Here is a 12,514-nt window from a genome sequence, read left to right as displayed (position 1 = left end):
TCGAAGATGTTTAAAAGTTAGGGATTTTTCTAATCGGGGGATAAATTATTGAATTGATTTGTATATTGTATTTTTGGTATTGAAATTAACACGTTTGAGTAATGAATTATAGAAGTTATAAATAATTAGAATTTCATTGAAATTAATTGAATAATTAATTTAAATAACTTTGGAAATTTGGGAAGTCGATTATGATTATTTTGTTTGGTTAATTTGTGTTATTTCTATGCTTTGCAGGATTGAAGAAAACTTTGAATGAAGTTAGATTAAATTAGCATGTGAAATAGAGAATTTAAGCATATAGGCTTGAAAAGAATTGGCATGTTGAGTTGGATTCATTTGGAATGATTAAGTTATAAATCTTTATGAGTTTGAATTCAGCTATCAATGCTTGAATTAAAAGATGAAAAATTGAATTAGTATTGTTGTTTTTTTCTTATTAATATGGAAGTTTATAAATTATATTTGTTATGAAATCTCGATATAAGGAAAATATAAATGTGTTGTACTATATAAAAAATAAAAAATTAAATGTTAATTGCAAATTGTAGTAAAAAATAATTAAATTATAAATTATAAAAATTTAAACATGTTGAAATTAAATGTGGATAATTATGAGTATGAGATGCTTTGGTATAGACAAAATTGGTAAGTATGAATATGAACTTACAAGTTAAGATAGTAATTTATTAATAAAAATACCTATATTTGAATTAGAAAGGGGTATTTGGAGTTGAGACTTCAATATATGAAGCTAGTTTGATAAAAACATTAAGTAAATGACTATTTTTTTTTATTAATAATTTTTTTTATTTAATTGTTCGCCGTCAGAATGAAATGTGCAAATTTATATTCAATGAATGTTGTGACGTAAGTTCAAAGTGAATTATGTAATGTAAATTCATGTAAAACACGAGAAAGAAAGGAAATAAAGTCAGTCACATAAGGAATGCCTAATTTGATTAAATCAAGTCTTCCAAATTAACAGGATTAAATGATTAAAATTGAGTTTGCCACACGGGGTCTAATTTTAATAAATTAAACCGACTCCAAAAAGAGGGCTCCTTTAAAGGATTAAAGCAACCGCAATAGTAAAACTATTTTATGTGAGTAAACCAATCATAATCATATAATTATCTTATGTGATTTAACATCAGGATTAAGATGCTGTTTGATATTCACTCGTAGTTATAAATATTCTTATTTGATATTGTAATAAAAACAATTTCTTATTAGTAAGGTCCATCATCAATTATAGCTGTTCCATATGCCTACAAAAAACAGCTCTATGCTGCTTAATATGCGGAGAAAATCCATGAATAGTGGAGGCATGCTTTAGTATTTAGTGGAGCATATCTTTACTATTCACATGAACAATAAAGATATTTTCTATCATTTTAGCTGGACTAAGTCTGGTTTAAATTTAAAAACACATTAAACCAAGTCCGATCTAATAAAATAAAAAATATTTTTTTATTTTTAATTGTTTTTTATTTGAAAAACTAGTATTAAACATTATTTAATAACATTATATAAATCAGACGAGATCACTTGATAGCATAGTATTTGCAGAATTTGATCGCAATCTCAATTTTATTCGTGATTGTATTTTACTTGATGTTATTGTGCTCTTAAAAAAATTGTAAAAATTATAGTTTTTGTCGGATGTATTTCATACTTGATGAAATTGTAGATAGTTTAATGAAACAATAAAAAATACTTTATTTAAAGTATTATTTATTTAATAATATAATAATAATAGTTAAATATATAATATTTAAATTAAAAACCATCAATATTAATATATATATTTTTAAATTATTTTATAAATGCAATTTCAAAAATATTTTTAACCAAACATATTAAATTATTTTTATTTAATTTTAACTACATTTTTATCTATAATAACAAGAGAAATATATAAAAATTAAACTGATGACAATGATGGGACAAAAATGTAGAATTTGAATTGATCGCAGTGATAGGATTAATAGGTGATATATAAATCGGTTGATATAAAAAACCTATTATATTAACCAAGTTATGGAATGTGGTTAATGGACTCATTGATGAGTTGAAGTCCGAGTTGTAAATATTGAGCAGCATTAATATAAATAATAAGCTAGGAGTATTGAAATAAGTTGCCTTAGCAGGGCTAATTGTGTAATTGTCTCAAAATGATTGTGTAGAATTAAAAAGGTGAGACCAAACGCATGTTCGAGAGTTTTGGGAGAGATAAAAAGAAAGAATGTTGTTTCATGTGCTTGGTTCTGAGAGGCCCAAGATAACAATATTATAATAAAAACAATGCAATGCACGAACCTTCAAAGAAGTTGTTTTAATTGTATCTTTTATCGTAGAAAAATACCAAATCACCCTCACTTGACAATTATAGGAAAATCAAGATGAAATGACAGAAAAGTCCACAGATGCAGGCCTCATAAAATAGATTTCAAGAATAATTTATATATTTTAATTTTCAAATTAAAATGAAAATTAAAAAAAATCCTAGAAGCATGGATTTTTTTTAATTATATAGTTTTATTTTAGAACGATAAAATAATTATTTCACCTATAAATCTAAAATACGAGGGTACACACATAGAAGAACTCCACCTTTTTTCTTAGCTTTTGTTTTAGTTTTAATAGTAGTTTTAAACATCCTAAAACAAAAGGTAGACAAACTTTTAGGATTAATTGAGAGTAATATATTCAAGAGAAAAAGGAAAAAGAAAAAGCAAAAGAGGAGAAAAAAGAGAGTCAACAACAACGCGGTTTTGCTAGAGGGGAGGAGAGGAGACGGGAGAGGGCGGGGGTGGCTCTATCGGTCATCTAAGATTGTGGTTTCTAATACTCATGCTCTTACCATCTCTTCTTCTGCAAACATTTTATTTGAATTGGCTTCCACCCTTCTACCTAAACCTAAAAAACCTAATCCTTTTCTTTTTTTTTAAACATAAGCATAAGCTGATCATCATTGACGATAACGAAGAAGATGGGTTGCTGTGCAAGCCAAAACGTGGATTCTAAAGCTTCTAGGATTGCCCGCTGGCGATCTACCGGCATTGTTGCTTTTCGCGACGCTAAATTGAAGGCAATCACACACATATATTTTATATTTATTGTTTCCTTCTTGTTTGTTAAGGTTAAATAAATAAGTAAATAACAAGGATATAGGGTTTTGTTTGATTAGAAAATTAAGAACAAGCAAGTCAATTTAGTAATCAGGTGTTTATCTGCAGAATGAAATGAATGGTTATTTATGTTTTGATGATGTTATTATGACATATCTAATTTTCTGAATACGATGATTTAAGCGAAGTGGTTTCGACTTATGATGTTTACTTGGTTGGGTGTTACTTTGCTTCGATTAATTTTAAAGCATTTACTTGATAGAAAAGAAATGATGATTGATTGTTTCCCCTTTCCATCACTACCTTTTGGAGCGCACATGCTTGTATAAGTAAAACATGGATACCATGCATGTGACTGATCTAACAAATTCGCATCCGAATTTCATACTCAATGTTTTCATTTCATGATTCTTTCTTTTAGCATTTCTTTCTGTACTGTTAAGTAAATCGTTTAGAAGTCACTAACTTTTTCTACTGCAGAAGGTGAGTACTGATAGTTTAGATATCAGCAGTATAAACGCAGTTGTTCATATGCCTTTTCATTCTCTATTTTTTCACTAACAGGCTTTTCCAGACGAGGTTCTTGATCTTGACAAAGCGGTGCGCACCCTTGATTTAACACACAATAAATTGGGTAATAGTTTATTTCATTTTTTTACCTTTTCTTGGCTTTTCTCAAATCCATTTTGTCAAGATGATATGGATTTGTAATGGAAAAAAAAAAAAAAAAAACAAACTGCAGTTTTTCCTCACCTGTGTTATTGTAAGACTTGATGGCCATGTTTTCACTGCAGTTGACATTCCAATGGAGATCAGCAAATTGATAAACCTGCAACGCCTGGTAAGAATTATAAAATTTTAGCTTTAACTGCCTTTTTTTTTTTGAGAACTTGTATTGTAAATACAAACTTGCATAAAAAGCCCTTGTGTGTTATCTTAAAGCTTTAATTTGTCAAATTGTTTTTAAATTGAAATTTATGGGATATGGCATTCTCCTTTTTACCTTTCCCCTCCTGTGGGCTGAATCTGCAACTTTTTGCATTTTAAATAGGAATGTGTACTGCTTACCACGAAGGCCAATGGTTTTTGTGTCCTGATTTATGGTGGACTACCAAAGTCTATAGGGCCATAACCATGAAGAAAGTGTTGTTTCATTTATTTAATTTTCATACACCCGGAGAGTTTACTCATGAATTGATGCTTGAACAGCTGCTTCTCATATTCTGAACAGATCAATTATTTTTCTAGCAGTTGTGACATCCATAGTCATAGTGTCACGAGTGTATGGAAGTACTTTTTTAGCATATTAGCTAATCTTATGGAATGCCTGGATTACCAATCAAAGCAACTTGCTCTTTTCAGGTTTTAGCTGATAATCTTGTTGAGCGATTGCCAATGAATTTGGGGAAACTGCAGTCACTAAAAGTTATGACGCTTGATGGGAATCGAATTGCTTCCTTACCTGATGAATGTAATGTTCTTCTCTAAATAAGTAAGATGATTTATTATTATTTCTTAAATCTATTTCCTTTACCTTTGTGGTTGAATCTGACAGTCGTCATGGCATTATCTGCACACTTCCTACTGTCCTTGTTTCTTGCGTAAAACCTAAATTGATGATTATTTCCTGTTTAGTGGGTCAGCTGGTGAGGCTTGAGAGGCTTTCCATCTCAGATAACATTCTAACATGCTTGCCTGAGACGATTGGGAGTTTGCGCAATGTAAGTGGCTCTATTTGGTTGATATTGAATTAAGCTATGAAATGATTTGAGATTGCATAACGTTTACCAAGTATGAGAATAAGGAAATTTTAATGGAGAAGGTCTATACTTAGATTTTCAAAAGAACGGACCTAAGCTTTTCTCAAAACAAATAAAATAGAATCCATGACAAAAGTTAGAGGATGCAAATGGTTAAGAGAGGTGAAAGTCTGCCTTATGGGCAGTTAGAAATTGACCAAAATACTTCCCCTATTACTTCATAAGAATATGGCCCTACTGGTTTTCAGCATGATGCATTTATCTTATCTCTTTAACTTCCATGACAGAAGTTAATGTTTGATGATGCAGTTATCACTTTTAAATGTGTCAAATAACAAGTTAAAGACTCTTCCAGAATCAATTGGGAGTTGTTTCTCTCTAGAAGAATTACAAGCAAATGGTAAGCCTAATATCTTTGTTTTCTTTTTAATCTTTTTCCCTGTTGATGTTTATGCACAAAAAATTTACTGTAATTGAATATAATGTGAAGCATTCCATAAACCTTTTCTTTGTTACCTGTTTTTCATTCATGGATAATGAAGCTCTTCAACTTTAATATTTGAAGAGGATTGTCGGTACCTAGAGGCATCTGGTTGTCACTAATATGGCAGCTGCAAAAAGGTCCAACATCAGTAGCTTTCATGATAATTGTTACAAACTTGAAAATTTGATGGCATAGGCCCTAGATTTGGATAATGCTCATTGAAATGATTAAGTTGCTGGAAATTCCATGTAAATTTGATGCTCTAAACTCACTGATAATCTGATTCTACTGTACTAGGATTTTTGTTCATCACTCTTATGTTGTTTCCTTTTTTTTTGTTTTCCTTTGCAACAATTGTGAAGGATTTCTCAAAAGTTAACAACTGGTAAATTATGTTTAGAAATCAAATTGATTGTCTTAAAACTAATTGGATAAACTCTCCTTCGTGGTTCTCCCCTCAAATAATTCGGAAAAGGTTAAGGTGTCTGGTGGTTGGAATAAATCTTTGTTTTATGTTCATGCCTAGAAATTGATCTAATGTTTGTAGTAGATAAATGCTTCTAGAACTGTAGCGCTGGATATTACTAGGAATGAAGCATAACATCTTGGTAATTTTTAAGAACCTTCTTGGTTGTACAGATTAAGTTATTGATAGTGTTTGTATTAACATTAGGCTCATATACACAACTTTATGATCCAAGAGGTTTTGTCAAGATACATAAATTGCTGCTTGCATTTATTATGAGGGCAACTTGTATAGTTCGATAAAGTGTCATTTTATGGGCGTTAGTTGGATGCTTTTTCATATATTAGTCTTGCACATGGATTTTTTCTTTCACGAATCCAAATCTTATTTTGAACCACTTGTATGGTTGTTTGGAGTGTCATTATATGGCCATGAGTTGGATGAGATCTTAATACATTTAACTGTTTTCTTGCACATTGATTTGATTTTGTTTGCCTAGTTAGAAATAATATGAGTAGCTTGTTCTGTTTTAGTGCTTCTAGATATCAATTATCCTACCATTACTTCTCCGAGTTCTCACAGCTTATTATCTTGGCCAATTTTGCAGATAATCTCATTGAAGATCTTCCTGCATCTGTTTGCAATCTCATTCACTTGAAGTCGCTTTCCCTGAACAATAATAATGTGGTCCAGGTAATATTTAGTTCAAATATTGTCTAACTTCTCTGAAACTGTACATGGTGGTAGATGTGGTAATTTGATACTGCCAGCCTCTGCCAGTCATGATGGCCCACTTCCAGAATGCCTTCCAGTTTACTAGTATAATGGTCATATTGGGCGTACCAATTGTATTTAATTTTTTTCTCGGAAATGATAGCTACTATTGTAGAGTGTTGCTAACTAGGTTTCAATTGTAATTCTGGAGAGCTAGTTGATTATATCTTTTCAATGTGCATGCCATTCTTTCTTCTTTTAATTGCTTCCAGTTTCTTCTATATTTATTTCCCTGTCGATTGAAAGCAAATAGCTGTTTTGCTGATGTTCCTTCTTCTTGTATCCATAACCTTTCTTTTTTAACCTTGAAAATGTTCTCTTCATTCCTTTTTTCTTCTAATCTGAGAAGCAATTTCATTTCCCCCTGATTTATAATTTATAAAACTTGCAAAAGTTCTCACTCAAACCTTCAGGCTGTGGTTTGGGAAATAATAGTTGTTTAATGGCTTTGTATCAAATTGGATTAACTGTTTTGAGCTTAATTATTTATTTATCCAAATTAGTTAGATTGAATATAATGATTTGAACACTAACTATTTTCTGGCCAGCAGCACTAGTTTCTTTCCTTCTCTTCACAGACTCATCCATTTTTTATGTCCATATTTTGGTTTATGCATGCATTCTACCAGTTGAGTGTATGCTTGTCACTTGCGAGTAAGTATTATGATAATTTGAATCATCAATATAGGTTTTATTTGTCATACAAGACAGGCTATATATAGACAATGTTGTATTCCATGGTTGACAGATTCCTCCAAATCTTTTGAAAGACTGTAAGGCTCTCCAGAGTATCTCTTTGCATGACAATCCAATTTCTATGGATCAATTTCAGCAGGCAAGACAGATTCGGCTCTCTATTGCATGATTGATTTTTTTTTTTTCCAGTTTAGCAGCAGGGTTAGTATTGTGTTTATTTTTTTTTTGAAATGTTCAAAAAATTACTTTAGATGGAAGGATTTCAAGAATTTGAAGCCAGAAGGAAGAGGAAGTTTGACAAACAAATAGATTCAAACGTAATGATGGGTTCACAAGGCCTTGATGAGGGTGTTGATCTATGATTACTATTGCCTTGATACTCCCAACACCATAGTAAGTTTCACACCACAACCTTTTCATGACATGAAGTTTTTTCTTTTAATTGCCACCCCCCCCACGCCAAAAAATAAAAATAAAATATCAATGCTTATGCTTGGTACTGTGACCGAGTGAAATTGAGCACGCTTCTAGAAGAACAAACATTTTTCCAACTGGTGAATTCTGCAAATGTCATGTTCCTGCACCACCTTCATACCCTTTACCTTCCCTCACATGTCTTGTTAAGTTAAAATTGGATTAACGTATTTCATTTTTTGTGGCTACATGGGATGAGATCATCAATATCTATTGGTTGATTGTCTGCAAGACCTTTTCTTTTGGTGCATGACAAAGTAGAAATTATTTGGTATTGGACAAAATCAAAACATACATGATCACAGCACACATGCGCGCATGCAAGCAAGTGTTCGAATGTGCACATTTGCTGTTCCATTTTGATGCGACACTTCCTCTGTAAAAACATTCCAGAATATGCTTTCTCTTGAATTGTTTTTAGCGAATTAATGTACTTTCTCCTGGACAGAATGGACGTGGGACATCTTTATGGGCTAAAGCAAGGGAAACAAGGGTGTTGAATCGTGATGGTTGTAGTTTTGGAGTAGCTATCTCCTTTTACAGCCTGAATATTTTGTCACCTGTGGAATATAACGTATCGTTGTAAATGTCTTGTCTTTTCTTTTTGAATAGTTAATGATGGGTGTTTTGGTGGTTGATACATCTCTTTTCATTTTGTTTCTAAGACCTTAAAGTGCAACCTGAATTCATTTTTTAGATGCAAACTGGTCCAATATGTGATTAAAAGAACAAGAGTAGACGAGGGTTTCCAAAACTATTTAATTCTCAGAAATATTTGCTCATCGTAATTTGTACTGTTTATTGTTTTTGGCCTAAAAAAGTAAAGGGATGCCAACAAAAAGGGAATTAAAAAAAAATATATGTGTTCATAGGAGTAATCTCTTAATTGAGTATCTGTCCGTGTGACAGAATCTAGTCTTATCATATCTGATTGATAGCAATAATAATAATAATAATAATAATAATAATAATAATAAAGTAGTTTACCAGGCTGCTCATGAACTTCAAATCCATTTAAAAAGTGTGCTAGGTTCAGCTAATAAAAAAGGGACCGAGCGTGCTTTTCCAAGATTATCAATTCTTGTGGGTTTCAGCTGGTTGTGATGTTCCTTTCCTCTTTCTCACGGACATAACTATCTATGCTACTACTTCATTAACACCATAAGCTAAAAGGAAACCGAAATTTACGTTAGCTCAATTAATTATCCTCTTACATTAACCTGTTTATCCCATTGTCATAACCAAGCCTTTCCTTTTAGAAATTTGAATTTTCTATTGTTTTCCACTTTGGTTTGAAGTTACATTTCTATAGTTTTTTGTGCTAATTTTATTTTGATTTGTTTTATCTTACTTGATGTGTTGATAATTATTATGATATTAAATTAACAATTTATTTTATGAAATAGAGTTTCCACTATTTGTTAACAAATAAATTGAGAGACAAGAACTAAAATTTATATATAAGAAGAAACATAGCTCTTTTCCACAAAAAGCTCATAGAAGTTCTATTTGATCCTTCAAATTTCAAGATTTTATATTTCATCTCTGTTCTTTTAGGGTATGACACTTTAATTCTAAATTTTATTATGTAACCTTTTCAATTCTTAAAGATTGAGAAAAAAGGGAAAGTCATTGGAAAAGTTGAGGAGAGAAAAAGCTTTTGAGTTGATGAATTTTGACACCAATAATTTTGGTTTTTGTATTTATGGATTTATCTTTAAAAGAAAAAAAAGTGAAAGTTATTTTCATCTTTAATAATATTGAAAAAAGTAGATCTAGCCTTAATTTTTATTTAAACAATTGATTTGATTTTGAGTTTAGATCGATTAAAATGTGTTTTGTAGTTAGAAATGAGGTCTTATAGGTCCATAATTTTTTTTTTATCATGTTCTTTCTTATCATGTTTTTCAATGAAAAAAAAGGTTGAAATTTTATTTTTTAAGTTTTAAAATCTTTGACATTGATTTTCTTGTAATTAGAGACAAATCCTGTGACTGTAAAATGTTGTAGGAGAGTAACATGTTATTTGCCATGATGGACTACACGTCACTCACTATCTTTGAAAAAAAAACTTGGTCTTCGCTCCAAAACCCAAGAGTGCAGGCCTGGAATTTGGGCCTAAATGTATTTAGACCATATTTTAGGTCTAGATGCACCTTTGTTCGTTTTCTAGTTACTTGTATGTTTTTTTTTTTAAATTTAGTTATCTTAAAATAAAATTCTATTTAGATAATTAATTATAATTATATTTAAAAATAGTTTACTTAAGTTATTATTTAAAATAATATTTAGGTTTTTTTTTTTAATGATTATGTATGAAACTTCCAAGCACAAGTTTTATAAAACAAGCAAGCACACAAATATTTAATAAAAATATAATATATATTTTTTAGTGTCAATTTTTATATTTCCTCCAACTAATTATTTTTCTTAATTTTTTATACAGTTATAATCAAAATATTATTTTTTATTTTTTATAAGCAATTACAAAGAAAATAAAATGAAAAATAATGTTTTGATCATTTTTGTGTTATCGCATAGCATGAAAAATAATCGTCAGATTTGAGACCGACAAGTTATCTTATATGTGAGATGTTATATTTTGATCCTAACTACACATTGCATTGATCAAAGGTAATAAGTTGAAAGATATTGGGTACAACATAAACTCTATGAAAATATTTGAGTGATCAAAAGAAAATTTATTATTTTATATGAATTATAAAAAAATATTTTATATATTCTCAAATAACAATGGTAGAGCTATGTTATCAACATGCTTAATGACACAACATAAGGTTGATGCCTTATGTTGTTGGCTAGCAACAATAACCATGGCTACCATTGGTAGTTATTTCCCACTTACCATTTTTAGAGTTTTAAGGGGTAAAATTATGATTTTTCCCCATCTACCAATTCTAAAGTTTTAAGAGGTAGAATTATGATTTTGTCCCTACAATTTATACCTTATTACTATTGACTTCTATTTCACACATTTATGTTTTAATATATTTAAATGATAATAGTAAAATAAAAATTGTACTAATAATATACTTGGTTGAGAATAATTGTTAAATAACTTTTATACAAAGATCACATTAACTAGCATGAAGGATTTCATGAAAAAAATCAATAAAAAAAGTCCAGGAAGAAAATAAAGTGAAGACTTAGAATTTAAGTGTTCATTTTAGTGCTTTATATAAATTTATATGTCTTATCTTGATAGTACAATTAAAATGAATGCACACATTTTACTATGCGTTATTATTTAAAAGGATTGATTAAAAATCTGATAGACGATTCTAAGAATTTACTTAGGTTAAAACCGATAAAAATAAAATTCTGCATTAATTGGTTGATCATTTGTTATGATTAAATGAATCGGTAGACCACTTATTCATCAATGATGAACACTTGAAAATTTTACAAAAATCAGTCGATCGATTGGCCTAAATCTGAACCAGTCAATCATTTTGGTCATTAATGGGACAATAAAGGCTATACATGACTAATGTTTGGTAGAAACATATATATAGCTTGTCTAATTATAAAATTAGCAAGAAAATCTAAAAATATATCATATACAAGTTAATTTAGGAGCAAAACAACTTTAAAATCATCATTCTTAATTATACTCATTTGTGCAATCAAACCTTCATAATCTAGCATAAGAGTATACATTTTCATTCTCACTAGACTTAAACACTTTCTAATCCTATAAGTGTTATATAATGAGATATAAAGATACTAAGATTTTCAATTGTAATATTCACTCTATTAAGAGAGTAAATTCATGATAACAAAAATCATATTTATAAACCCTTAAGAGTTAGGGGAAAACTCTTGGTATTTGTAAGATATTTTTCACAAAGAATTTTTTATGAAGAGAACATATCTTTAAGTGAGACACAAATCTTGAAGAGGAAACATCTTCAAGTGGTGTAAAAGTCTTAGTGTAGATTTATTAAGTGGTTACTCTACAACTTGGACAAGTAAAAGAATACAATTCTCAAATATGATTTAGTTCTTCGAGTGTGGATGTAGACTTGTTGAACCACATTAAAAATCAAGTTTGCAAATTCTCTCTCTTACCTATTTATTTTAAGCACTTTAATTATTATGTTTATTTGAATTATTTTTAATATTTTTTAATATTAGTGATATATGATTAGTACTTAAAAGTGTATTTTTATCAAGGTTTTATATCATCATTTTGCACTTGAAGTATCAATAACTCCTTAACTAAAGCATGTTTTATAATAACATATCTAATAATATAAGATACTTTTAATTTATGGTAAATGTTCATTTTAAATGCAGGCCTATCACATAAATAAAAGGATTGATTGATGAGTTTAAGAACTGAAATTGAAAGGACAAAAAGATGGCCAAACTTAGAAAAGAGATGTTGATGCAGTCCAAACTGGAACACTATTTGGTAATTAGGTCATATCGAGAGCTGTAGATCTCAAATTTAGATATACTTTATATGGATGAAAAGGTAAGACATAAGCCTATAATTTTCATATGGAGCCCAAGATTTAAAAAGGCCACTTTCAAGTCCAAATTGTAGCAACAACAAAGAAGTCCAAATCTGTCCTACAACCTGAGCACTGTTTAGTGCTTGACCCATATCTGGAGTTTTAGAAGTCTGAATGACCTTCATTTTTTTTCCTTCTGGAAAATTGAGACAATTTCCTACAACTTTTATGTTTTCAAATGGTTC

At 29.8% G+C, this 12,514-nt stretch overlaps 1 protein-coding gene across 2 annotated transcripts; it reads left to right on the top strand.

The window, feature by feature from the left end:
- The first annotated feature begins 2,693 nt into the window (after positions 1 to 2,693).
- Positions 2,694 to 8,536, top strand: LOC105117925 (Leucine-rich repeat (LRR) family protein). 2 transcript variants are annotated; one of them, XM_011015745.1, is made up of 11 exons: positions 2,694 to 2,843; positions 2,962 to 3,094; positions 3,699 to 3,768; positions 3,929 to 3,975; positions 4,497 to 4,605; positions 4,770 to 4,855; positions 5,204 to 5,294; positions 6,452 to 6,537; positions 7,367 to 7,453; positions 7,566 to 7,707; positions 8,237 to 8,536. In XM_011015745.1, exons 2-10 carry the CDS (start codon positions 2,996 to 2,998, stop codon positions 7,674 to 7,676), a joined length of 786 nt encoding a protein of 261 aa, XP_011014047.1. In that variant the 5' UTR covers positions 2,694 to 2,843; positions 2,962 to 2,995; the 3' UTR covers positions 7,677 to 7,707; positions 8,237 to 8,536. The 2 variants fall into 2 exon arrangements, with proteins under 2 accessions (XP_011014047.1, XP_011014045.1); XM_011015743.1 differs by having other exon boundaries at positions 2,694 to 3,094.
- The last annotated feature ends 3,978 nt before the right edge of the window (positions 8,537 to 12,514 follow it).

This window comes from Populus euphratica, unplaced genomic scaffold, assembly GCF_000495115.2.
Source record: "Populus euphratica unplaced genomic scaffold, PopEup_1.0 scaffold1605.1, whole genome shotgun sequence".
Taxonomy (NCBI): Eukaryota; Viridiplantae; Streptophyta; class Magnoliopsida; order Malpighiales; family Salicaceae; genus Populus; species Populus euphratica.
This window is presented reverse-complemented; position numbering and strand designations above follow the sequence as displayed.